Below are 27,999 nucleotides of genomic sequence, written 5' to 3' on the forward strand. Positions count from 1 at the left end.
TAAAAATGAGGCCAAGGTCTTTGTAGAAGGTCATCAGGTAAGCTCCATCCCTTCTCCTGTCTGATTCGAGACCACAGGATCAGAGCCAGGACGTGCTTGTCCCCCAGGTGATTCTGGGACTTTTTCAGGGCCACAGTGACCTGCAACCAGAGTCAGGCAACAAGACCCAACGGTTTGAGGCTCAGGTGGAGGCAAAGCTGGTAACAGCAGGCAGACCTATAGTCCTTGATGGAAACATCACATGGCAGACAGGCAGCAGTCTGTCCATCTCTGCATCTCTGAGGCGCACGCTGAATGACTGGGCTCATGGAACAGGTAATAGCCAGTACCATTGTTCTGTGGTCAGGTTGGAGATGGATGGCCCAGTCTCCTATGTGACCCTCACCAACTAAGCCTCCTTCACACTGATGCCCATCTAAGGGGTACCAGCCCCTGTGGGCTCCTACCCACTTGCCCACTGACCTCCTTCTCTTATCCCACCCCTGGTACCCTAAAATGGCAGCTGTCTAAGGTGATAGCTTTGGACCATTTTGACTCTAACCCACTGTGAGAAGCACATTTAGCTTCTTGATTTAGAACACACATCATGTAGGTTTGTTTTGTGATAGTCTATTACCCAGGCTGGCTGCAGACTCACTGGGTAGCTGAGGATGACCTTGAACTTCTGGCCCTCCTGTCACAGGTGTGCACCACCACACCCAAGTTTCAGTGTGGAAAATCATACCCAGGGCTGCATGCTATATACACACCTAACCAACTAAGCTAAATCCCTAGCCCCAGGGTGCTAACTGAACACAGCCCAGCCAGGTCCAAAGAGAGCAGTTCTGGCCCTGGTGCTAGTCAGCTTAGCCCTTGGTTATGCTCCTTGTGACATTCTGGAAGATTCCCCAGGCCTGGACTGGAGGAACTTGGAGCAGTGGCTGTAGATTGCCTAGTGTAGGCATTTTGGGGTCCTGTAGCATGGTTTAGCTCTATGCACTTTGGCAGCATGACAGACTTTTCAGAGCTGAAAGTTCTAGAAAGTAAGGTATGTCCAGTCACCTGGGATGTATCACTCTTAACAGGCTGCGACCTACTGAGGTGACACAATTCCCCCAGATGGTGGAGATCACACTGTCTGTGCCCTGCTGACAATGCTCCTGAGACACAGGAGAAGCAGGGGTGGGGTCTCTGAGTCTCTAAGGTGGGAAATGTGCTAGGGGACAGTCACCCATGACGGTGCCAACTGTCCCACAGTGTTGCTGGAGAAGAAGGCCGAGGCTGGGCTGCAGTCTGCCATTCTGAGCATTCAGCTGCAGGTCCCTGGTGTGGTAGAGCTCCACATACAGGGCCTGCTGGAGCAGCATGGCCCTGTGGGAAACAGCACCCTGAGGATCAAGTACGGCCTCCTGGGTACGGTCACTGGGGCCCCGGGGGAATGTACCCTGCACTGTGCCTAGGGGCTAAGATGCCACCTTCACCATGCTGCCGGTATTCTGTTGGCACTGCCCTTGATCAGACACTGTTAAATACGAACAACAGTGTGCATTGGAGGGCTGCTCATCTGTCCCTTTGAAAGCTGCATCAAGAGGCTAGGGATTTAACTCAGTTGGTAGAATGCTTGTCCAGCTGCATGGACCAAGGTTCCATCCCTAGAATTTAATAAACCATGCATAGTGTCACAGACTTGTAATCTGAGCACATAGGAATTGGAGACAGGAGAACCAGGAGTCTAAGATGTCCTTGACCACATACATAACCAGTGGCCAACTTACTGCATGAAACCCTGTCTCCAAAAGCAAAATGGGGGTGGAGGTGCCCTGTTGCTGTGCTTGCTTAGGGTGCCTGAAGCCCTGAGTCAGGCTGTAGCTCACCTCTCCTTAGAGCTGGGCAGACATGCTGGGCAGAAGGAGGCAGGGCTCTGGGCTGACCCACACAGGTCACAAGAGGCATGTTGCCCACGAGTGCAGTACCCACCAGAGGCTGAGGATGGAGAATGGCCCCAAGGACACCCATGAGTTGGAGCTGGCCCACGAGTTCCACTGCACACAGCTCCCAATCATCAGTCACAAGGTTGGTGCCTGGGTGGGGAATTGAGGATTTCAAAGCCTGTCTTCATTCTTGGAGGGGTGAGTCACACAGCTCCAGGCTCTTTGCTGGGTTGCTTTTATTAAACACCTACTGTCTACCCAGCCTGGAACAGAGAACCATAGGGAAACAGGGCCAATGCTTGCCACCTTGTTGATTGGAATAGGCAAAGTAACAGAGAAAACTGAAATCATGGAAAACATAATTGCCTGAGTGGGTTGGGAGCGCTGAACACAGGCAAGCTTGTTTGGGATGGCGCCCGTGGGAAGGCTTCTCTGGTCAAGTAATGTTTCCGCTGAAAATTAAAATATAAGGTGACTTTATCCCCATAGAAGTGTATTCTGGGCAGAGGGGAGGGTGAGTACCAAGGTCCTGGGCAGGAGAGAGAGGAAAGGGGTCATGGGAGGTTAGCAGAGTAGCTAGAAGGGCAAACAAAAGGGGGACAAGGATGTTGCTTTTGTGGGGAGAGGTTATTTGTGTATAGTCTGGGCATTGAACCCAGGTCCTCATATATGCTGGGGAAGTGCTTTCCTACTGAGCCACATTGCCAGGTCATCTTTATTAATTTACTTTCTTCTTTATCTTTTTTAAAGAGAGTTTTTTTTTTTTTTCTCCCAAGACAGGGTTTCTCTGCGTAACAGCTCTGGTTGTCCTGGAACTCATTCTGTAGACCAGGCTGGTCTCAAACTCACAGAGATCCATCTGCCCCTGCCTCTGCCTCCCGAGTGCTAGGATTAAAAGGTGTGCTCTCCCACCACCCTGCTATTTTTAACCTTTATTTTTTGTGTGTATGGGTGATTTGCCTGCATGTATGTCTGTGTACCACATGCATGCAGTGCCCATGGAAGCCAGGAGAGGGCATTTGAAGCCATAGGGATCAAACCTGGGTCCTGTGGAAGGGATGCTGGTGCTCTTAACCACCAAGCCATCTCTCCAGCCCCTATTTTTAATTATGGGTGCCTGTGAGTGGCTTTGTGCATGTGAGTGCAGTACCTACACAGGCCGGGAGGGGGTTTCAGATTTCCCTCTGTTGCACCACTAGACTTGGGTGCTGAGAATTGAACTAGGGTCCTCTGCAAGAGCAGCAAGCGCTTGCTCTTAACTGCTAAGCTGTCCTCTCTTGCCACTATCTCCTGAGTGCGGGGATTAAAGGTATGCACACCCAACAACTCACTATTCTTGAAGAAGACACTGGTTTGGTTCCCAGCACCCACATGGTGGCCCACAACCATCTGTAACTCTGGTTATATCCTCTGCTGGCCTCCAAGGGCATCAGGCACATGAAGGGAGCATGCACATAGATACAGGCACGACATTAACATACATAAAATATTAATTAATTTTTAAAATAATAAAATTTAAAAGTTACACTGCTGTGTATTAAAAAAAAAAAGACACAAGGTAAGGCTGTGGAATTTCTGCTTACTGAGTGCTGGGATTAAAGATATACAGCCTGGTCTACAGAGTGAGTTCCAGGACAGTCAGGGCTACAGTCTGAGACCCTGTCTCAAAAAACAACCAACCAACCAAAAAAAAAAAAAAAAAAAAAGGCAGATAGCACCTGAGGAATGGCATCTGGGATTGTCCTCTAGCCTCTACACTGAAACAAACACACATGCTTATGCACATTCAGACACACACACACACACACACACACACACACACAATCCGGGTGAAAGCACTTGCCCAGCATGTAGAAGGCCTTGGGGCAAATCCCCAACATCAAGGAATAATCAAGTGTGCATTGCCCCCTCTGAAGAACCTGTGTCCGAAGAAAAGCAAGCTGACATCTTGGGGAGGGGCAGCAGGGCTCTGGGCTGTGTGGCAAGCCTCCTCGGGGATCTCCCTATTGGTGTCCCCAGGTCCAGCTACAGCACAAACAAGGCCTGGACCACCTACGCTGGCAGCTGGAGGCCAGCTACGGGGAGCAGTGGGCTGCGAGTAGCAACAAGAGATTCTTGCGCATCAGACAGACCTTCAAGAATGACTCAGGACCAGCCCTCCGTAATTACTTCCTGGAGGTGAGTCTGCAGCCAGAGCAGAGCCATGACCTTGCCAACTAGCCTAGAAAGGTGTGGGGGTGTCGGACATGTCCTAGTGCAGAGATGTTCACAGACATCAGGCTTGAGGAGTGCCTTACCTATCTCCTCACCCGTGTCCTTAGTGTGAGGCTTTGTCAGAGATGGCATGTGCCACCACACTGTGCTTAGCCCAGATTTGCTTTCAACTTCCTGAGCTGCCTAGTTAGAGGTGAAATGCAGGGGGTGGTGGGCTAGGGCAGGTCTGAGGCCTGTGAGCCCTGGCTGGATGGAAGAGTGGGGTGCTCTAGGCTTGGAGTGGTGACTGACGGGGTGCCTGGGGTGCATCTCCAGCTTGCACTGCAGGTCCCAGAGAGGCAAGTGGATTGCCTCACACAGCTGTACCACTTGAGCCTCCGGCAGCCCCATATCAAAAGCAGCACATACCTGAAGGTGCTGTTCAATGGGCAGCTTCCCTTTGTGGCAGGCTTGCACTGGAAGGACACATCCAAGGCCGCCCTCTGGAGATGGGAAGGTGAGTGCCAACTCTGGGCCCTCCTGAGCTACTGGCTTCTGACTTCCAGGCTTCTACTAGACTGTATCTTCTCCCTGGAACACCTTTTCATTTATGTGCTGGTCTTACTCAAGGCAAACCTTTCATGTGTCCTGAGGCACAAAGATATCCGAATGTGTTTCCTTGTCATCTTCCTCCACACCATCTCCCCCATCTCTCTAAAGCCTGTAGATCTGCAGCCCTCTGACCTCTTTGCTGTTCCCTAAACCTCAGGGCCGTTGCTCTAGTTCCTTTGCTTATTTCCATTGCAAAATACCTTTTCCCACTTCTGTTTGCTATAGTTGTTTCTAAAACAACCTTTTAGGTTTAGATTTTGTTTTTATTCAAGCAATACAAAGTTTAGCCAGAATTTAGACTATTCATTGGGCATTTCTGAGTCTAGGTTAGTATTCCCCAGGGGCTCATGCTATGATCAGAGAGGTACTTAAATTGCTTTTTATTTGTTTGTTGTTGTTATTGTTTTGTTTTGTTTTGAGATAATGTCTTACATAGGTCAGTCTATCTGACCTCAAACTTCTCATACAGCTGAGGATGACCTTGAACTTCTGATCCTCCTGCCTCTGCTTCTCAAGGGCTGGAATTACAAGTGTGCATAAACATGCCCCAGTTTTATACAGTGCTGGGGATGGAACTGAGTTGGTAGCCTGCTTGCCATTTAAAATCTGAATTCCATGAAGTGCATTTTCAACAGTAAAGCTTATAGAAGGAACCGGCTGTTGTCTTCTGACCCCAAGTCTTGCTCCCGGAAGTAACTAGTGTGAATTGTCTCAACTATTTCTTCAGATACTCATTTGAAAACAATTGCCATTGCATTTCAGTAGGCATTCTTGGAAGAAGATGAGAATCCAATTCTCACAAGGGTCCTTTTCCAAATATCCATTTCCTCCCATCCTCCAGAAAGAGCTGTTTGCTACTGCTCTGTGTTTATGTAGTGGGACCGTGTACACGTCTTCCTGGCAGGATGTGTAGGAACGGTGCTTACAATTATGTCTTTTCATGTTTGATAAGTTTCCTGTTTTTCTCCTTTCAATTATTCACAGGGCTTTTAGCAACTTTCCCAGAATCCTCTCAGGCATGTCTGAGTGCTTATGGGCTTTAGTTACTTCAGAGAGTTGCCTTGAAAGGTCTTCTGGTACCATTGCCTCTGCCCCCTCTGCTGTCCCATTAGGAGCTCCTGCCACTTGTCTGCGTTTGGGGCCTTTGGAATCTTTTGCATGCTCTTGTGTTCAGATGGAGCATGCCTTCCAGGAGCTTCCAGGCAGATTCACTAGTTTCCAATGGCTGCTGTAACAAATGGTCACTAACAGGGGCCTTAAAAAAACAAAACAAAACAGAAAGCCTTCTGTAGTCCTGAAGGCCATGCATGTTGAAGCGTCATCAGAGCCCCATGCTGCTCTGCCGGACCCTGAGAGCACTTCCTTGCTCTTTCATGGCTCAGGAGGCTGTCAAGGATTGTTCCTCAGTTTGCAGCTGTTTCATGCCAATCTCTGTGTCATTGTCATTTGTCAATCTCTGTGTATCTCTGGGCCCATTAAGGGCCAGCCTCCAGGATGGCCTCATTTTTTTTGTTTGTTTGTTTGTTTGTTTTGTTTTTCGAGACAGGGTTTCTCTGTGTAGCTTTGGAGCCTATCCTAGCACTCGCTCTGGAGACCAGGCTGGCCTTGAACTCACAGAGATCCGCCTGATTCTTTTTTTTTTTTTTTTTCAGCATGGCCTCATCTTAACTATAGTTGCTATGACCCCTTTCTTGACCCAAGGTCATCATCTGACATTTGCAGGCCATAGGACCCTCATAAACACTCCATATTTAGTGTTTTGTTTGCTTTCAACCCAGTTACAGTTCTCAGACGTGAACTTTATAGGTGACAGTGTCATACTGTAGTGTAAAAGGTTTGCCAGGTGTTGGCGCATGCCTTTAAACCCAGCAGAGGCAGGGTTTAAACCCAAGCATTGTAACCTGTGTTTCATTAACTAGAAGGGAACACAGTAATCTCTAGGGTGCCACTGAGGGAGTTTTGACAGGTGCAAATGCACTACAATCCAAGTTCCTGCCAAAACTCACATTCCTTTCATTCTATAAAGGAATTCTAATGCCCAAACCCAGGAACCCCCAGCTTTGCACGGCTGTGATAAGACTGTGAAGGGTGACCTCCTGGTACCTGCCAATCACTTTCTTGTCCCACACACCAGCTTCTCTCTGTGCTCTTGCAGGAGCCTTGAACTTGGACAGCCCATGGCTCACAGTGTCTGCAGCTCACAGGCTCAACTGGCCACACTGGGCTATGTTCCAGGCTGTCTCGGAGCTGACACTAGCCAAGGCCTGGACTCTCAAGGATTTGGTGATCAGCATGACCTGCAGGAGCCAGGACCATGACAGGGAAGTCAAGATCCAGGTGTACACCGAAGCCACCACCTATCTCTGGGTGAGCAGTACAGGTTGCATCCCTGTCATCTCATGTACGTACCTGTATGTACAAGTGTACAAATGTCTTTGCTTGTGCATATACATGTGTGTACACAGCTTGGTGTATTTTTCCTGGTTTTTTGTCAGCTTTACACAAATTAAACTTAATTGAGAAAATGCCTCCATCAGATTTCCAGTAGAGGAGTCTATAGTGCATTTTTGTAGCTAGTGATTGATGAGGGAGGTCCTAGCCCATTGTGAGTGATGCTGCTCTTGGCCAGGTGGTCCTCAGGGACATAAGAAAGCAGTCTGAACAAGCCACCAGGAGCAAACCAGCAAGCAGCACACTCCTCCACGCCTCCATCTCCAGGTTCCTTCCTAGAGTTTCTGCCCTGACTTCCCTCAGTGATGGGGTAACATACTCCTCCCCAAGTTGCTTTGGGTCATGGCATTTTATCACAGCAATAGAAACCTTAAGACAGTGTTTGTGCATATTTGTGTATGTGCTATGTATGTGTGTACATATGTGCCTATCTGTGCGCGCGCGCGTGCGCGCGCGCGCGCGCACACACACACACACACACACACACACACACGGATTTATGTATTTGTGTGTGTGTGTGTGTGTGTGTGTGTGTGTGCGTGTGTGTAAGCATGCATGTTTGAATGTGTGTGTATTGGGCTGGGAGAAGATAGAACAAGGGCCTCTTGTAACCTAGACAAGCCCTGTGTCCTGCTGCCTCCCCCTGTCATCACTTGCACAGGAGCTGGGCTCCCTGCTGTTGACACCTCCTACACACAGGGAAAACTGGAGGCCTGTGGCTAATATCACCCCACAGACACAGGGACTGGATGCAGCCAGAGTTACCAGAACTGTTACCAAGAGAATCTAAAAAGAGACTCCATAAAGACAGTCCTGTATTTTTGCTTAGTAGCTTCTGGGTGGGTGGGTGTCAGATGGTCCCTTGTAGACATTAGGCCACCAGAGTGACAGCTTTGAGGGCACAGCTGGCATTATTCAGTGACTTCACTGAAGGGCTTTTCTCTAATCACACCATGAGCAGAAGCATGGTAGGGAAGGACAGGCATTGTCACCTAAACTGGGCACCAGAGTCCTGCTCCAAGCCCTTTCTTTCCGGGGGCAGTGCAGGAGCAGGGAGGGTCCAGCCCACCTCAGCTTTTGTGGGCGACTTGATTCCTTCATGGGCAGCACAGTTCCCTCTGAGGCAGCACAGTCCCCTCTGGGACAGTGTAGTCCCCTCTGGGGCAGCACTGGGTAGACAACACTGGTGAGTTATTCCTGACGATCTCAGGTGATGTGAGGAGGGGGCTGGGTGTCAGGGAAAGCCAGGGTAGGACTGTGAAAGAGAGGTGGCAGCTGGTTCCTATGGGCCACCAGCTGGTGGGGAAGGTAACTCAGATGAGCTCAGGTTCCAGAGAGGCTGGGCCTGCTGCAGAGTGGCAGTGGATGATGGGTTTTAAGGAAGAGATAATGACACACTGTGGTTTCCACCTGAGCAGCTGGTTGGAGAAGCTAAGATGGGGAAGCCTCTTCACAGCAATGGCTTTACCCAATTTGGCCTTGAGAGAGTGTGTGACCTGAACCATGGCTCTAGGGTAGAGGGCACTGTGTGAGGCTTGGGCTGGGGGCTGAGGGCTGAGGAAGGGCCATGGTCAATAGGCCTCCTCCAACTCCAGTACAAATCAGAGTAACACCCACTCCTCCAGGCTCTGGATACCACAGGGTGACCTAGGGAGCAGAAGCTACTTGCCAGAATGTATCCCTTGGAATGCAGAGATGGTGTCTGCTAAGAATGGTGGCTCTAGCAAGATAATAGTCCCACCCTAAATCAAAGAGGAGTACTTTGTACTTGCTTGGCTCAGAGTTATAGGTAAGGTTTTTCTTTTGGGTCCTATAAGGAAGAGCCAGCCCACCCACCTCCTCTCACTGAAGGTCTTGCATAGACAGTCTTGGCTGGAGAAGCTGTGAAAGATGAACAGGAGTTCACCGAGTAGAAAAGAGAATACAGGGCAGGTAGCAGGAGGGAATAAATGGTTCAAAGGCCCTGCTCATTCACCTGGCCTCCTGCAGGTTTCCATGGTGACAACCTTGATGCCAGGCCTCTTCCACAGCAGGAGTGAGCTTGAGTCAGCCTGGAGTACAGCTGTGCAGAGTGAGATTCATGCGGAGAACAGCCAGGACAGGAAGGTCCTGCACTGCTGGCTGAAGAGTCTCCGACGGGAGCTGAACTTCACAGCAGCCTACAAGCATACAAAGAAGGTGAGTGCCAAGTGTCCCTTGCAGTTGGGAGACCCTGGGTCCCCTTCCCCTTCTCTGTTTGGCCTGTGACCTTGGGCCTCCTTGAGCATCAATTTCTTCTAGACAACAGACATGTTTGTTAGTCAAGGAGTGGGGACTCAGCTTCCTTAGCCCAGAAGTTCCAGATGATGGTGGGTGGGAGGGGTGGCTGGGAGGTAGAGTTTGGTAGTTGGTCCTGAGGAGCTTGTGGGCTGGCCATAGGCTTGCAGCCAGGCTACTGATTCTGAAAGTCAATCCCAGGGCACAGGTGGTAGGAGGCAACCTTTGTCCCTCTATGTATGAGGGTCAGCCGCTGGCTTCCCCCAGCAGTGGGTCCTTCACCACCCCCCCAAGCTCTGTTCTCATTACAGCCCCCAAAGACCCAGGTGCTGCTGACAGTCCTGGGGACTAGTGTCCCGGGCCAGCCTCGAGGCCTGCAGCTGGAGGGAGAGCTAGAGCAGCTGCAGCGAGGCAAGACTTTGTACCGGAAGCGGGGAACATTGCTCCTCAGGTATGTGCCCCTTCCTTGAAGCCATCACCCCTAGGGTGCTGTCCACAACACCATTCCTCCAGTATGGAGGATCTCTGGGGCCTTCTAAAGAAACTGTACTACAGTTCAAAAGGATCACATGGTGACAGGCCAACAGCGCTGCAGCTCCTTCCCACAGCTCCATCAGTTGGCAGAGGTATGAATGGCAGTCTGAAGCTCATGGTTGAGCCTGAGGGCTGCTCCCAGGAATCTTAGTGCTTTACTGTAGAGTGGATGGTTGAAAGCTGTTCAGGCTTGGGTTGTGGCTTAGCTGATAATATTTGGCTAGCCTGCATGGAGGTCTACGTCAGTCCTCAGTACTTTAGACCAGGTCTGGTGGCACACGCTTATAATCCCAGCACTCAGAGGCAGAAGGATCAAAAGTTCAAGTCCATTCAGAAAATAGGAAGTGTTAGAAGAAGGCCCCTTCTAGAACCCAGGTTCTGACACTCTGTGACCTTGGGAGAGTTGCCTCCCCTATCAGAACTGTGAGAAAAAAAAAACAAAAAAAAAAAAACAGGCCAAGAGTTGGCAGAGAATTCATTTGTCCATGTTTCCATGTTGGTTGGTGTTTACTGCCACGTGCTATGTGTCAAGCCTTGATCCAGTCTCAAGGAAAGTGACAGAGACCAAAAAGAAAAGAAGGGAATGTTTGACCTTAGTACATAGAAGTCATCTTAAATGACCATTCTGCAGGAGACGAGAATGACTGCCATTATATTGCCCCACTTTAAAGGTGAGGAAACTGAGGCATAGGACATTAGGTCCTTTACCCAAGGTTGTTCATCTAGCGAAGACTGAGTCTGGATTTCAGATATGGTCCTGGGCTTCCATTCCAACTCTGATCTCATCGGTGTAGTGAGATGGCAGATGGGGGTTGGCTGGCAAACTATACGTGTGTATGCATGCTGAGATGGGGTTACAGTGTGTAGCCCAGGTTGGCCTAGAATGCATGATCCGCCTGTCTCTGGCTTTTAAACATCAGAATTACAGGCATGTGCCTCCATCTTAGGCTTCTTATTTCCTTGTCTTTTTCTATGTATGTGTAGTGTGTGTGTGTGTGTGTGTGTTTACATATGTATGGGGGCATGTATGTGCACTTGCATGTGGGAGGCCCAGGTTAATCTCAGGAATCATCTTCAATCATTTCCCACCTTGTTCTATGAGGCAAATCTCTCAACCAAAGCCTAAGCTTACCAATATGTCTATTTGCTTTTGGGGTCCCACCTGCCCCTTCCTAGGCAAGATTAGAAATGAGTCACCACACCCAGATGGAATTTTTGTCTTCTCACTGGTGGCAAGCCTTTTAACCACTGAACCATCTCCTTAGCTCCATGCCAGGCTTTGATGGGCAAATCTTAGTGCTCAGGGCTGCTGTGTGCCCTCCAGTGTCACTCTCTGTGAGTTTAAGACAAGATACATGTGACTGGAGGACACAGCTTTCCCCGATCTTGCCAGCTGTTTTAATGTCTGTGGCCGGTCTTTTCTCCACCCCAGGCACCCCTGGCACCTCCTGGTCCCTCAGAGCCTCCTCTTGCAGGGGACCTTCATGGTGGACAAACAGCGCCAGCATCACTCCCTGGAGACCAAGGCTGTCCTGAATAGCCAGGAGGAGATCCTACACACTGTGGTGCTGAGCCGCCAGGCTGGACACCCCTATGTGAGTGGGCTATAGGGAAGGTGGCCTCTGGAAGCAGGGCCCCCGCTGACCTCTGCACATGTATGTCTCTCCCAGATCTGCACAGGCCTGACCCATCCCTTCAATGATAAGACTATCCCCAGGAGCCTGGAGGGGTGCCTGGTGGCTTGGAATCTGAGCAATGTAAGTGACCTTTACAGGATGCTCGCACTGTTACACCCCTGCTCCTTACAGCTTGTCTTAGGATAGCAAGCCTGACTCTGGTCTCTGCTGCCACAGTGGCTTCACCCAGGCCATCCACTGCCTAGCCTGCGTCTTTCCCGATTCAGGACCTCAGTGCATTCTGAGGTTGGAGGTGTCACTGCTTCTTCAGCTTCTGTTCCCTTTTGCCATCTGGGTGGCCACACCTCAGAGCTCCTGGTACACTTTCCTGCCTGCTCCCCACAGTCCCTCTCATCCCCATTCCCAATTCAGCTTTGAACACCTATATGACACGTCCACTTACATTTACATGATCTTTCTGCCCATCTTGGTTGCTCTGATTCTCTGTAATGTTCCCATGGGTTCTCCCAGTCACCATTTCTCCACACCACAAGGGGTATGCTGCATAATTGCTTGAGGAGTCACTGTAATTCAGTTAGCTTGATGTTATTGATAGTATGTTAGCCTTCAGAGCTAACAGCGTCTCTTTTAGGCCTGTGGGTTCATGGCCTCTGTTACAGGGACTTCATGTCCCTGTTCAGTGTGAAAGTACAGTAAGCAAATGTTTAGTGAGTGCATGTGACTGTGTCTCAGTACAACTGTATGGGGCTGGTGGGCTGCCTCAGCAGCTAAGAATACTTACTGCTCATTCAGAGGACCCTAGTCCAGCTCTCAGCAGCCACACCACCCTTAACTCCAGCCCCAGGCATGTGATGGCCTCTGATGGCCTCCACAGGCACCTGCACTCATACACAGACACATGACTAAAAGTTCAAATAGCAGAAAGTAGAGTCAGGAGGACCTCTGGGAGTTTGAGGCTGGTCAAATTCCAGACCAGCAAGGACTATATGGTGAGACCCTGTGTCAAAATAAAATTTAAAAATAAATAAAAAATTAAAGCCCTTTAGAAATCTATTAAACAAAACTGGCTGCATTGGCCAGTGGGCTACAGTCTGCAGTCTTGATTTGCAAAGCTTTAGACATATACCCTAGACGCACATTGCCTGTATGTCATTACAAGTTTGTATACCTGGGCCTCAGTTCCTTTTCCTGTGAAGTGGGCAGCATGTCCCTTTTCTCACAGCAGCCACAGCTCAGAACATAATTGGTAACTTCCCCTTTAAGCATTTAGGTACATGTTTGCCAAGTCTCCTTAGACAATTTTTTCCTGACTTTCTGGGGAGGGGGTGGAAGCACCACAATCTCCAACAAGCTTTTACTGAGCACAAGGAATAAAATAGTGCTTCTCTCCTCCAGGAGGGAAGATGGAGCCAAACGGGCAGTGTGGGCTGAGCAGATTAAAGGATTTCACTTCCCATGAGTAGGGAGGCTCAGTGGTTCCTCCAATGCTAGCCAGTAATATCTGAGGGGAACAGTACAGAATGTCAAGCCAGACACCTGATGGGTTGGCTCCCAGCGGCTTTTATGGGTTCCTCAGCCAGAGATTGCCGAGTGACACTCCAAGCCAAACACAGCCACACGTGTGTTTTTATGGCCTACCTATCTTGAGAATTAGGAGATTTTAGACGAAGCCAGGATCTCTGCTGTTTATAAGAAAAGAAAAATAAGAAGGTCTGGTCCTGCTTAGACTCAAATTCCAGCTGACAGCATCTGGCCAGGAGCAGGGGCTGGAGAGTCCTCCATTTACTGTCCTCCGGCTGTCTGCTCTACTCAGAGCTGTGCCTTGGCTGGGAGGTAACTCCATGGGAGAGTGATTGCCTAGGCTCTGGGTGCTACCCCTGCACTCAGAAAAGAACCAAAAAGTTTTGTCACACACATTTCCCTCCCTGGCTGCTTCCTTTCCTGCCACCTTGGTTCCAAGATAAACCATGCTTGTTTATATAGTGTGAGCAACCATGTATGAGTCCTGGGGGCAGGTGGTTGGAATTCTCCATAGTACACATAGGAAGGAGTGAAATCAACCAGCAATGGTATCATTGGCGTCCAGCAGCTGCTGGGTGAATAATTGATACTGTGTTTCCTCTTGTTGGGTTACATATTGCCCCAAATGTAGCAGCTTCAAATGTCTTTCAGTCCCTGAGCTCAGAAGAGCAAAGGAATCTCACTGGATTAAAACTGGAACCAGCACCACAGAGTTGCTTGCAGAAATTCTTTGGAAGAAGCCCCTCTTTTCCCATTCTGCTTCAGAGGCCATCTGCATTCCTTGGCTCTTCCAAAGACAGCAGGAGAGTTCACTCTCTGTGTGTCCGACCATGTCCCTCCTGCTGTCCTCATATGATCTTCACATTTAGACGAAGATGGAAACCTGTCCCCATCTCCAGATCCCTGAATCTGCTTTGTCCGGAAGGCCATGTTGCCTCAGGCTCCAGGGATCAGGATGTGGGTCTTTTTGTTCCCTTTCCTCCTCTGTGCCCTTCGACCACTACAGTTCAGCTTTGACCTTGTCATTTCAGGCTAGAACTAGTGATTCTGCATTTACTAAGTACCTATTGTATGTTGGCATCTAAGTACTAGGAAGCTAGCAGTGAAGAAAATAGACTGACTGAGCCCCACTTTGTGGGGAGAGTCTTAACATCGCTTCCATTAAGCCCCACCACCTCTAGCTCAGAGCACTGGTATCGCCCTGCTGGAAGGTCCAGCATGCACCTGTCTCCACTCCCTCTTCTGTAAATACAAGAGACTAGACTACATTTTGTACATGAGTCCCTGGGCTACTTGCTTTTGGCCTCTGGATTCTGGTGTTGCTTCTGTTGCCTGTGGACATGATGGTGACCTCTCTCCATACCTCTGATTCTCACACATGCAGTCTAAGAACAGTGAGCTCAAGGCTACATTAAAAGTCAACCAGAAAGTCATTCTGTATCTAAAGGGTTTACACCAGGACAGCTCTCAGCATGGAGGGATCCAGCACAGTGTGGCTTTGGAGGCCACCCATTCCTCCCAGGTGAGTGTCCCCAGACTGAGCAAACATTAGCTATTATCTGTCAAGAAGAGTCTGAGAACTGCTATGGGGTGCATGGCTTTAATCCCAGTACTCAGAAAGGTGAATAGGGAAGATCGGGGGTTCGAGGTCTTCCTTAGCTGCAGCCTGAGACTGTTTGGCCTGGTTATGTGAGTGCTTTCCTTTTAAACTTGTACCTTTTTAGTTATTATATATATGACTATGCTCATGCAGCCCTGTGCATGTATATCTGTGAGAGAACAACTTGAAAGAGTCAGTTCTCTCCTTCCTCTGTGTGGACCCTTGGACAGAACTCAGGTTATCAGGACTGGAGGGGAGTGTCTTTACCTGTGAGCCATCTTGCCAGCTTGAGACACTTTTTTAAAGAAACACACACACACACACACACACACACACACACACACACACACACAACTAAATAACACAAAACAAAAGAAAACATGGAGCATGCTGGGGGAGCTGAGCGGGGCCTTCAAGAGTGAAGGGTGTGATTCTTCCTGGCTGTTTCCCCAGACCCTCCACTTGAATGGTGGCTTTGACCTCACAAGGCGTCGTCGACAAGGAACATTTGACTTCAGTACAGATGTACAAGCTTCTATCAACCACAACGCCACATCCCAGGTCAGAGGCGGGACTCTGCCCCCATGTGAGGAAAAAAGGTCTTAGTAATCTGCTGAAGGGGACTAGGGCTGTGGCTCAGTTGGTAGAACACTTGCCTGGTGTGCACGAAGCCCTGACATCCATCCCCAGCACAGCTTAACCCAGGCATGGTGGTGCACACCTGCAATTCCACAGGAGGGTCAGGGGTTCAAGGCCATCCTTAGCTACACAGAGTCTGGAGCCAGGCTGAGCTACATGAGGCCTTTCTCCAAAAAATAAAAATAGCCAGTCTCTTAGTTGAGTTTCTATTGCTGTGGCAAAGCATCAAGGCCAAGGAAACTTACAACGAAAGCATTTAATTCAGAGGTTAGAGTCCATGAAGGTAAAGCAAAGGCATGGCCCAGGAACAGCTGAGTGCTTAGCTCACACCTTGATCCTCAAGCAGGAAGCAAAGGGTGCATATTAGGAAGGCTTTAACCACGCCCACTCCTGCCACATGGCACACCTCCTAATCCTTCCCAAACAGCCACCAACAGGGAATCAAGTATTCCAGTCACCACATCCAGAGAGAAGGGGCCACATATGAGGTGATGGGGAGATAAGAGGATGACAAGGTGGTCTGGGAAGCTAGCAGCCCAGTCCTTGTTCAGGTGGGATGCATTGATGGGTCTCCTGAGTAGATGTTTGCCTTATTCTCTGACCACACTGCATCCCAGAGCAACCTGGCCCCACACACCCACACTGTGGCTCAGAGTAGTACTGGCTCCCACATCCACACTGCAGCCCAGAGAAGCCCTGCCCCACACACCTACATTACTGCTCCAAGCAGCCTTGCCCCATGTACCCACTCAAGGATCCAAGCAGTTGCCAGAAAGAGGGTAGAGAATTCATGAGGTGTCTCTGAGGGGCAGGCCTTTCAGTAGCACCATCACTCCAGGCAATATTCCTAGCCAGAACTCATAGGAAATCCCACTTGGTTGTGGGGAAATCTTCGAAATATATTTTAGCTGTGGGTCTTGGAGGAAAATCCCTTAGAGTAGCTGCTGTGGGTGTTTTTCTGCATTCATTCATTCCCATGTGCACACTGGGCATCTGCCTTATGCCAGCCTCTGCTGGTGTTGTCTTAGGGTTTTATTGCTGCCAAGAGACACCATGACCACAGCAACTCTTATAAAGGAAAACATTGAACTGGGGCTGGCTTACAATTTCAGAGGTCTAGTCCGTTATTGGGAAGCATGGCGGCATGCAGGCAGACATGGTGCCAGAGAAGGAGCTGAGAGTTCTACATCCAGATCCACAGGCTGCAGAAGTGAAGATTATGTTCCACACTGAGTGTAGCTGGAGCATATGAGACCTCAAAGCCCGCCCCCACAATGACACACTTCCTCCAACAAGGCCACACCTTCTAATAGTGCCACTCCCTATGGGCCAAACTTTTGAACATGAAATTCTATGGGGGCCATACCTATTCTAACCACCACAGGTGGCATGGGTGACTTAGACTTGTCTCTGTCTCCAAGGAGCTCTGAAGCCAGTGGGTGCCCAGCTCCTTCAAGTTCAGTTCCTAGTCCTATGTTTACCAGCTGTATGACATTAGGTGAGTCACTTAATGCCTCTGAGTCTCAGTTTTGCCAGCTAGGAAACTGGGTGTTATCACTAACCCAGCAGAGCAGTATGAGGTTCATCAAAGTAGAGAGCTAGGAGCACAGTGCGAGATTCATGGTCAGAGTCCAACAGGAGGCAGGGGCAACATGAGGGGAGCTAGGGGCACCCCAACACCAGCTCTCCAGTGCCTTACTAAGGAAAATGGAAGCTTACACCTCTTCTTTTCTATCATACCCAAATAGGTCTCGGTCCAGCTGAACAAATCAAGCTCCCACTTGGCATTTTCCTTGCAGTTCCAACCTCTAGACGGCCTTGCCTTCCCACCCAGCTTACAGGTAATGACATTGCTCTTGAGATGACCTTGAACTGCCCCCAGGTGTTTCCTCATCACTAGCAAGGTCTCCCTTTGTGGCTCATGGGTCCTCCAACTCATAATCCTCCTGCCTCAGCCTAAGTGCTGGGGTGACAGGCATGTGCCAGTTTAGGTGTCCTCTTCTCTGTCAAATACTGACATGAGCTCTGGACTAAGGATCAGCTAGGGCTCGGACTCAGAAGCTAGGCTTGGGGACCTTGGCCTGGTTTCTCCTGTTTGTCATCAGGGAGCCAGCCCTTGGAGTTGCCCTGGGCTGGAGTGTCTCTTAGAGGGCGGTCATGCTCTTCCAGGCTTCTGCTGACCCTTCATCGATTCCAGCATCCTGCCCTCTCTGCCTTTTTACAGGTGCAGGCTGCCACAGGATGTCACAAGGAGCGCAGAGTGGACGTGTCACTGTCTGTGCGTGTGTCTGGCCGTGAGCTGCTTCTGCTAGAGGCGGACACTAGCAAGCAACGTAGGAGGAGCCGCCGGGGCTGGAACATGAGGGCCTCCCTCCACCAGGCTGTCTTCAGCACCCCCAGAGCCCTTCAGCTACAGTTGTCCTCCATGGTCACCCCAGCAAGGTAACAGCCCCTGTGTGCCTTGAGAAAGCCCTAGGACCTCCAGGGATCTAGGCTAGTGTACTGTTGGGCGAAGCCATCCCCGCAGGCCCTGATTCTTGAGACCACCTGGATCAGTGCTGGTGTAACGGTCTTGGTAAGAAGGCTCTGAGCGGACAGGAGGGTAGCGTTAGCTTTCCACACACTGCTTTACTCATACACTGTGGAAACTGAAGCTGGAGGATGGTGAGTTCCAGTCCAGGCAGAGACACAAAGAAAGACCCTGCCTCAAATGTTGTCTTTCCCAAAAGAAGAAAACATGTCACCAGACAGTCACAGGAACTGCCCTGTTCCTGCCACCTCCTCTCTGTCCATTCATTGGCATCCCAAAATGTCGTGTTATTGAGAACCTGGGACCGGGGGCTGGGTCGGACCAGGACTGTTATTCGTTCCTCTGGCTCCCAGGATTTTCATTCCCAGCTGCTCAGCTATCTGTCTGATTATATCCTTATCCCCATCTATAAGGCAAAATATTTATTATTATTATTATTATTATTATTATTATTATTATTATTATTTTGAAATAGGGCCTCACTGTGTAGCCCTGGCTGTCCTGGAACTCACTCTGTAGTCCAGGCTGGCTCCATCCTCACACAGGGCCACCTGCTTCTGCCTCCCAAGTACTGGAATTAAAGTTGTGGTCACCACGCTGATTTGAGGCAGATTATTAAACATGAGTACACTTCTGTCATCTGTCACCATGGCAGAGGCTGTTCTAGGTCGGGACCTAGACGGGTCTCAATCGAGGTCTGGATGGTGAGTTCTCTAGCTTTGAGGGTATCTGGTGACAGGCTAAGAACACAGCAGTGTGGGCCACGAGGAAACAAAGAGCAGGATCACGATCCAGTAAAACCTGACTGTAAAAGCAGTGTGGAAAAACTGGTTCACCAGCCTTGTTCTAGGTTAACAAATAAAACACGTGAGGCAACTGGCAAGATGGGAAATGAAATGTAGAGGGAAAGGGGGTGGCCCTTAAGGTGACACTGGTTGGAAAATGCAATGCCATAGTATTGCTCTGGAGGTTGGCTCTGAGCTTCTAGCTGCCAGTACAAAAAATAAAAACCAACCAATGATAGTATCTGTAGTAGCTCTAAGGAAGCTCACATCCACATAGCTGTGTGCCTGTGCACCAGAGAAAACATACCTCAAAGGACTATGTGCCATACAGAATTTACTGTGATGAAAAGAGTTGTGCCCCTTACCCCAGCAGGGTAAATTTAACATCAGGCTTCAGGAGTGCACTTCTCTCATTTGTCACCATGAACAAAACCTGTTGAGGGGCCAGGAGCCAGCTCAAATAATCCAAGTTCATTTAGCTGTAAACCACCTCACAGAAGAGGCATTGTAAAGATAAGCACAAACAGTAATGTAAGCATACGAGCTTCAGGCCAATTACTGCCACGTGCCTCTGTTTCCTTGCCTGGATGGTGGAGATTATAGCATGGTTAGCCCTCACAGGGCTCCTGGGAGGGGTCTGATAAGGTGCTTGGCAGTGACTGTATATGGGGCGGTGTGTCATTAGGATGGATCTGTAACAGCGCTGAAGCAGGGGGTCAAAAAAAAAAAAAAAAACCCGATGTATTATTTGCTTGTAGTCTTTGCACAACCAGTTCCCATCAAGCCCACCATTCAGCCAGATGTGTGCCAGGCTGGGGGACTAGGAGGGTAGGGACCACCAAGCTGCAGCCTCTCCTCCAGTTTATTTTATCAATCAAAGCCCACGTCCCAAGGCCTGCCTTGTTTGTCTCTTAATGGGGGAAGTGGTAAGGGCCCCTTGAAAAGGAACATAGAGAGATGGCCTTCTGTGTGAAGAAGGGTCCCACAAGGGTTCGTGCATGTCTGGGTTAGTATTTCCATCTGATTCCCTACTGGACAGTTAGAGAGGTCTCCATGTTGTGGGCACACAGCTAGAGAGTGGCACCCCTGGGTTTTGAACCCAGGCTTGCCTGACTCCAAAGCCTATGGTCTGGGTGCCCAACTTCCCTGCCTCCCTTTTCATGAAGCCTTGCTACAGCACCCCTGCAATGGTCTCCCTGGGACTTCCAGTAATGGCCACCCATTTACCATCTCTGTGTTTGTTACTTTTCCTGGTTCTGGAACAAAACAACTGTGGGAAGCCCCTTTGGAAAGTAGTTATTTTGGCTCACAGTTTGAGGGTGTAGTCCACCACAGAGGGAACAGCCCAAAGCTGTAGCAGGAGCATGAAGAGAGTGGACAGGAAGTGAGGTAAGCCCTCAATGACCCACTTCTCTACCAAGGTTCCACCTCCCAAAGGCTCTGCAGCTCTCACTAAACAGCGCCTCCTGCTGGGGACCAAGTGTTCGGACATCTGAGCCTGCAGAAGACCATAATAATCCCCATCACATTCCTCCTAGGGTACAGATGTTTTCCAAGGTGCTGGTGGACCAGGACTCAGCACAGCTGCTCCTCAAAACATCTGAGGGGAGACGGGGAGGCTGGGTCCTCAGCCTGTGGAGCCTTGCCCAACACTCGGTGGCTGGCTGGACAAAAGTGCCCCGTGTCCTTAGCCTCAAGAGTATGCTAAAGCAGAAGATGGCGTTCAGAGAAGGTGAGAGCTGAGAAACACTGTGTCAGGGTCCTCTGGAGGCCCAGAGCTGATAGAATGTATAGGGGGTTATTGGAGTGCCTCACAGGCTGTGATCCAGCTGGCCCAGCAATGGCTGTCTACAGCAGAAGGGCCAAGATTCCAGAAGCTGTTCAGTCCATGAGGGTATCTGGCAGACGTGTGCTCTAATGCCAGTGAAGGAATGGACTCGCCATCTAGAGTGAGGGCAAGCCGGCAGAGAGCAAAAGCTTCACTCTTCCATGTCCTTATATAGGCTGCCAGCAGAAGGTGTGGCCCGGATCAAAGGTAGGTCTTCCCACCTCACGTGATTTAATTAAGAAAAATCCCTCATGGGTGTGTCCAGCCACTGGGTTTTAGTTAATTCCAGATATAGCCATCACAGATGCCTTCAGCATCTTGGGCAGATGCTTCCTGTGGACTACCAGGGTAGATCGACTTCGACACAAGAGAACTTAGTAAAGACAGTCTCCTACTGACAACACTGCAGAGACATCCTTGTGTAGGACTTGTCAGTGCCGCTAACATTCAGTCTACCTCTAAAGGGGGCACCTGGGCACAGAGCCTCTCAGGTGTACTGTCTAGAACAGACCAGCAGCACTTACCTGGGCCAGAGACCCAGTCGAGGTGTGCTTGCTGCCAAGCGTGACAGAACTGAGTTGTTTCCCAGGATCCACAGGTGCAAGTTGTCCTCTGAGCCCCACATCTGCACTGTGGTTTGTGCCCCACTCCCAATTTTATTTTGAAAGAACCTCCTTATCCGAAATGCTTGGGATGGGAGTATTTTTGTGTTTCAGGGTCTTTGGGGTTGGCATAAAGTCTTAATATTCAAGTCCCAAGTGCTCCACAATGGAGTCAGTGATCCATTAGTTTTGGATTTTAGAACATTTTGGATTTTTAGACTGAAGCTGTGTCATGTGGTTTTCTTGTTTTGTTTTCTGAGACAAGGTCTTGTGTAACCCAGGCTGTCCTCCAACTCTCTATGTTGCCAAAGATGAACTTAAACTCCTGATCCTCCTGTCTCTACCTCCTGAGTTCTGAGATTACAGGAGTGCACCACTATATCTGGTTTCTGTAGGGCTGGGGTTTGCATCCAGAGCTCTGGGCATGCTCGGTGAGCACTCTATCCATTGTACCCTGTCTCCAGCACTCCATGGTGCTGTATCTATCTATCTATCTATCTATCTATCTATCTATCTATCTGGTTTTTTGAGACATGGTTTCTTTGTTAGCCTTTGCTGTCTTAAGGCTAGCTCTGTAGACCAGGCTGGCCTTGAACTCACAGAGATCTGCCTGCCTCTGCCTCCTGAGTGCTAGGATTAAAGGTGTGCACCACCACTGCCCAGCAGTGCTTTTTATTTTGACCCACTTTCTTTTTCATTTTTTTTAAAGATTTTATTTATTTGTTATGTATGCAACATTCTGCTTCCATGTATATCTGCACACCAGAAGAGGGCACCAGATCTCATTATGGGTGGTTGTGAGCCACCGTGTGGTTCCTGGGAATTGAACTCAGGACCTCTGGAAGAGCAGTCAGTGCTCTTAACCTCTGAGCCATCTCTCCAGCCCTTATTTTGACCCACTTTCAATCTTCTGAAGTCAGATGTGTGACTCTTAGGCCACCAGACTGGCTATTCTGACATCATTGTAGACATCAGGGAAATTTTGGAAATGGCACCAAGAGTCTGATCTCCCTCTACTAGTTGGAGACATTGTCTTTTGCTTTGCCATTCTCACATGAATGTGTGAGTCGTGTTTCTACCTGTCCCACTGTCTCCTCACTACCCTTACATCACCTACTTCAAGCGTTCTCCCATGTCACACACACTGGGCACCAAGCTTCTGACTCCTGAGCCTTAGGGGAGAGGGATGCCTGCGTTCCACACTCAAGCCAAATCACAAAGCCACCTCAAGCATGCTTGCTCTGTCCAGGTCCAGTGGGACACTCCTGTCATCCAATACTCAGGAGCCTGAGGAAGGATGATCTTGACTGAGGCTAGCCTGTGTGATGCGCTGTCTCAGAAACAAACTAAGCCAACAAAAGCTTCATTCAGGCCTTTTTCCTTTTCTTTTTTGAAGACATTTAAAAAATTTGAAGACTAATTTTTCTTTTTTATGGGTGTTTTGCCTGCATGTATGTCAGCACCATGTGCATACAGTGTCTACAGAGGCCAGAAGCTGGGGTCTTCTGGAGGAGTGGATCTTAACCACTGATCCATCTCTCCATCCTCCTCCTTCCCCCTGCTATTTCCTTCTCAGAAGGCAATGATCCGCCACAGATTGGCATTTGTGTTCAGCCAGAACACAGGTAGAATGCACGGTTTCAGAATTCTCCATGACATGTCTGAGGAAGTCAAGCTTAGTGGCCAGAAGTCAGTGTCTCTCTTTCACTGTAGGCTGTAGGCACACACTCGAACAGAAGCTAAGCAGTCAGCTAGGGTTCCGTTCTGCCCCATCCTTGCAAGGACCTAACTATCTGAGATAGAATTTCGTTCCCAGGCTGTATGCACTCTACTTGTAGGTTTCAGGTTTCATTTGACTCGGTGTTTTGATGGAGTGAAGCATTACCAGGCTTCAGAGGTCAGGGCTTCACAATAAGACACAACCCAAGTACGTTTGAAGACAGTGCCCTTCCTACAAAGTATATGCGACCACAGCATCCTTCCCACACACAGGGCACTGAAGCCCAGGGTTCAAGACCCAAACTCTCTGCCCTTCTACAAGCCCAGGGTGTGCTGTGCTTTGGTGTGGGCAGGGAGGGGATGGAAGGTATGTGCCACCACATCAGGGAGGGAAGCCATGGCTTCATGGATACAAGGCAAACACTCTACCAAATTAGCCATATCCCCAGCCTATCTTTATTTAATTTAATAATAGCAAAAGCAATTTTATTTAAATATTTAATTACTCCAGCACTATTTATTGAAAAGTTTTTCTGGTCTCTATCGAATTACCTTTGAATCTTTGTCAAACATGTCGGTTAACCATACATCAGTTGTTCCCAGGCTGCAAACCTGATTGGCTGGCATTTTCTTTTCAAGATTCTCATAGCGCCTGACCCTTGCTATCCGCATGTCAAGGATGGAGATAAAGGCTCACATTTTGTAATACAGATGTCTTTGTTACCTTTCTCATTGCTGTAACAACATACCCGACAAAAAAACAATTTAAGGAAGGAAGGGCGTATTGGCCCACAGTTGGCGGTTACAGCATCATGTTCAGGGAAGGTGTGGCAGCAGGGAGCATGAGGCAGCTGGTCCCGTTGCTTCCAAAGCCAAAAGCCTTCTTTCTATTTAGTCTAGGACCCCAGACCATGGGGTGGTGCTGCCTACAGTGAGGGTGGGTCTTCCTACATCCGTTTACCCAGCCTCTCAGTGCCACAGAGCTAGCAACTTCCCATGCCATATTCTGTTCCTTCCTCCCCTTCCCAACAGGTTCTGTTATGGTGGCCACTGACTCAGCCATGCTGAGCTTCCTCCTGCGGGATAAGTATGAGGAGACAGGGAATGGCAGTCTGCACAGCATGACCTGCACCATCACTCAGAATTACAGCCAGGCCTTGCCGGCAGAGCTCCAGCTGAGAGGGCGGCAGCAGACCTACACTGGAGCCCTTGGGGGCCAGGCCAGCATCCATGGTGACTTGATCAGCCTGGCCCTGGATGGGACCTGCACCTGGGATCTTGGGCATCATCAGTTTTCAGACAACCTGACTCACAACTTGGGCCCATTGGGTGATGCAGGTAGGAGGGTTCTCAGTTGTGTGGTTTCTCCCAGAGTCTGAGATTCTAGAGCCAAGCGCAGGGGCAAAAGAGACCCCTGGAATCCAAAGCTGTGGCTCCAGGCCTTTCTGTGACCTGTGCTTATGGGACAGCTCTGACCTGTCCTAGTTCCGAGGGACTGTTCTTTAGCTGTCTGGAGAGACCCAAGATGTCTCAGCAATGTGTAGATACTCGGCCACCCCAGTCCCTTGTTATAAGACTGGGGCCTTTTTCTTGATAATAGGGAGCCCACAGGGACAAAGGTCTGACCCTAAATATGGATGGGAATTGCAGTGGATCAGATGAACTTAGCACTTCTGGGGGGTGGGGGAAGTTCTGTGTGACACACCTGGAGTCTTTGGGGACAGTGGGCATCTAGGAGTCTGTCTTGGGCTCAGGAGTCCTGCAGAATTCTGGCTTCCATTCTTACACAGCAGGCTGGATTGGGCCCTTTTGATGGTCTCTTTGCTTCCACCCACTGCCATCTGTTCTGGTGTCTCACCTGTAGGACCAGCCTCCAATTCTGGGTTGCAAGTGCCCAGTGCCCAGGAATCCTCCAACCGCTCAGCACAGATGGAATTGTGGAGTGCAAACTGTCACCTCAATGCCAGTCTTGACCCCTCAAGCCCCACCATTCCCAGCCACAGACACAGGGCTGTCCCCTTCTCCATATATGGCCATGGGCACATTCAGGTGGGTAAGAAGGGGACTGGGCTTTGGCTCACTCAATGTGACAGAAATCAAGGGTCCTTGTAGGCTAGACAAGTGAAATAGTTGTTTTTCTTGTTGCTGGGATACAGTACCTGGCAAAAGGTTTGTCTTGGCTCACAGTTTTAGGGCACAGTCCCTGGTGGTAGGGAAGGCATGGAGGCAGGAGGATGAGGCCGCTGGTCACACTGCATCTGCAGTCAGGAAGCAGAGAGAGATGGATGGAGGTATACAGCTCACTTCCTCCATTTGATTCAGTTCTGGAGTGTAGCCGAGGGAATGCTGCTGCCCAAATTCAGGCAGGTCTTCCCACCTGAGCCTAATCTAGAAAATCCTCAGGGACACACCCAGAGGTTTATCTGTTTGCTGTTCTATATCCTCTGAGGTTGATAATTGCTAGCAGCCATCACAAGGAAGCCGCCCAACAGTGGGCTAAAGAAGTCATCCACTGACACTCATATGATCACTGTCACTGATATGGACACCATCACTCATATGGTCACTGTCACTCATATGGTCATCATCACTCATATGGTTGTGAAGAGTGGAGCCAGGCTTAGAAAGGCAGGATCATTATCCTAGCTACTTGGGAGGCTGAGGCAGGAGGATTGCAAGTTCAAAGCCAGCTTGGGCAACTTAGTGAGACCCTGTCTCTAAAAGAAAAAAAAAATTCAATACAGGGTTTCTCTGGATAGCCTCCACTGTCCTGGAACTCATTCTCCACTCACAGAGATCCACCTGCCTCTGCCTCCTGAGTCCTGGCATTATAAAGGCATGTACCACCACCACCCAGCTCAAGAAGAAAATTAGAAAGAGGGTTACAGTTGTGACTCCAGTGATAGAATGCTTACCTAGCTTGTGTGAGGTCCTGGATCCAGTCCCTACACACACACACACACACACACACACACACACACACACACACTACACACACACACACACTCACATAATACACACACACATACACACTTATACTCTCGAACACATTCTCTCTCTCTCTCTCTCTCTCTCTCTCTCTCTCTCTCACACACACACACACACACACACACACACACACACACACACACACTCACACATGGAGTCATGTGGTTTGGACTGGCCAAATCATCATGGAGAGCATGTGGATTTCTATGCCTCTTTCCTCATCTACAAGGTGAGCTATTGATAGTCACTGAACCTTCTAGAACAGTGTCTAGTGTCAGAATGCACAGATGCTTTCTTTGAGGTCAGGTCAGGGAAGAAATGTCTATTTCCCACCAGCTGTCTCCACAGGTCTCCTGCAATGGAGACACCTTGCCTGCTAAGCTGTTGGATCTGTGCCAGGGGAACATTGAAGAGTGGCCTCTCCAGGTACTAGGGCTCTGACTGGGTAGGGTAGTGAGTCATGGAGGCTTACTAGAGGCTAACACTGTGTAACTCTGGGGACTTCTGGCAGTATAGGCTAGGGCTGAAGCCCTAGCTGAACTGACTTTTGTGGTCCTTGTCCCCAGCCACCCCCCTTACCCTGTGGCATGCACTGGTCTCCAGCTCCACAGGGCCTTGGTTCCTCTTGGTGGTCCATGAACTATCCCTTTGCAGTTGGACATCAGTCCAGAACCTAAGAGTTCTTTCTCACCAACGTCTGTCATGGCAGCAAGAGTAGTGGGTGCTGTAAGCATCTTAGGTCAGGTAGACTCCAGGGCTATGCTAATTCTGAGCTATCCCTGGCTGGGTGTAGATGAGGAATTGATTTCCTACAGATCATTGTGATGAATGTAGGGTGGTGTCTGCCCTGTCCCAGCTCTAAGACCCAGGCTGAGGGTAAACTGCACACAGGGCCCACAGTTGGGACTGCCTGCCAACATTGTGAGAGCTCTCCAGGGAAACTGGTTACAGGCCTACCCAGGTTTAGTGGCTGTATGGGCTTGTCCCACTGGATGTGGCTCTGAGGGACACATGAGGGATGGGAAACAGAGGTACCTCTGTCCCTGCATAGCCATTCTACCTGACCATAAGGTCCACTGAAGGAGGCTGCAGAGGCCTGGCAGGCAGCCCAGGATGGAGACATTCCAGCTGAGCTGGTCACACCTTGGGGCCTCAGAAGCTGGGGAAGCACTGTGAGGGTGGATACATGTTAGAACCCAGTGGAGAGGGGCTCCTGTGTCACTCTGATACAAGTGACACCACTCTGTCCAAGCTCACCATGCACCTACAGGCTAAACATCTTCTGAAATTGAGTTTTTAAAAGTGTGAATCTGGCTGGGCGTTGGTGGCGCCTGCCTTTAATCCCAGCACTTGGGAGGCAGAGGCAGGCGGATCTCTGTGAGTTCAAAGCTAACCTGGTCTACAGAGCGAGATCCAGGACACAGATTTCAAACCCTGTCTCGAAAGAAAGGAAGGAAGGAAGGGAGGGAGGGAGGGAGGGAGGGAGGAAGGGTGGGAGGGAAGGAGGAGGAGAGAGAGAGAGGGAGGGAGAGAAAAGAAAGAAAGAAAGAAAGAAAGAAAGAAAGAAAGAAAGAAAGAAAGAAAGAAAGAAAGAAAGAAAGAGTGAATCGGAGGCAGGGGAATTGGTGGAGTGATAAAGAATACTTGTTGCTCTTGTAGAGGACTCTGACAGCTCCCAGCACTCACATGGCAGCTCAGAGCCATCTGTAACTCCAGAGCTTCAGCACCTTCTAACACCAGGCACTGCATGTATGTGATACACAAACATATATGCAAAAAAAATCCATATACATAAAATAATAGTTTTTTTAAATGAAAATCTGATCTGGCTGGTTTGGGGCAGCTTGAGGCTGTATGCCTGGGTAACACCAACAATCCTGATCCACAGCCAACACTGCAGGCAGCTACGGCCCACCTTAACCCAATCCTCATCTCTTTTTCAGTAATGGGGGTGGAGATTTTACCTAAGGCCAGAGACAGCTGTAGGTGGAACAGGGAGGAGCAATGAGCTACAGCAAAGGCCAGCAGACTTCACTAAGAGGCGATGAGATGGGAAAACCTGCCAGGTGTGGTGGCACATGCCTTTAACCCCAGCACTTGGAGGCAGAGGCAGGTGGATCTCTGTGAGTTTAAGGCCAGCCTGGTCTAAAGATCGAGTTCCAGGCCAGTCAGGGCTACATAAAGAGACCCTGCC

The 27,999-nt window shown here is 49.6% G+C and overlaps 1 protein-coding gene across 1 annotated transcript in view; it reads left to right on the plus strand.

The window, feature by feature from the left end:
* The window catches only part of LOC103163831, a 108,247-nt gene that overhangs the window by 48,388 nt on the left and 31,860 nt on the right, over positions 1 to 27,999 (plus strand). Inside the window, exons 24-40 of the mRNA XM_027424790.2 lie at positions 129 to 315; positions 1,237 to 1,392; positions 1,919 to 2,052; positions 3,930 to 4,088; positions 4,440 to 4,620; positions 6,871 to 7,082; positions 9,156 to 9,344; positions 9,734 to 9,873; positions 11,389 to 11,551; positions 11,627 to 11,713; positions 14,499 to 14,636; positions 15,168 to 15,275; positions 17,102 to 17,194; positions 17,578 to 17,795; positions 20,207 to 20,400; positions 23,850 to 24,155; positions 24,682 to 24,866. Of these exons, the coding sequence (XP_027280591.2) occupies positions 129 to 315; positions 1,237 to 1,392; positions 1,919 to 2,052; positions 3,930 to 4,088; positions 4,440 to 4,620; positions 6,871 to 7,082; positions 9,156 to 9,344; positions 9,734 to 9,873; positions 11,389 to 11,551; positions 11,627 to 11,713; positions 14,499 to 14,636; positions 15,168 to 15,275; positions 17,102 to 17,194; positions 17,578 to 17,795; positions 20,207 to 20,400; positions 23,850 to 24,155; positions 24,682 to 24,866 (2,850 nt within the window). The remainder of the gene's footprint in view (positions 1 to 128; positions 316 to 1,236; positions 1,393 to 1,918; positions 2,053 to 3,929; positions 4,089 to 4,439; positions 4,621 to 6,870; positions 7,083 to 9,155; positions 9,345 to 9,733; positions 9,874 to 11,388; positions 11,552 to 11,626; positions 11,714 to 14,498; positions 14,637 to 15,167; positions 15,276 to 17,101; positions 17,195 to 17,577; positions 17,796 to 20,206; positions 20,401 to 23,849; positions 24,156 to 24,681; positions 24,867 to 27,999) is intronic.

Source organism: Cricetulus griseus, chromosome 7 (genome assembly GCF_003668045.3).
Source record: "Cricetulus griseus strain 17A/GY chromosome 7, alternate assembly CriGri-PICRH-1.0, whole genome shotgun sequence".
NCBI classification, from domain to species: Eukaryota; Metazoa; Chordata; class Mammalia; order Rodentia; family Cricetidae; genus Cricetulus; species Cricetulus griseus.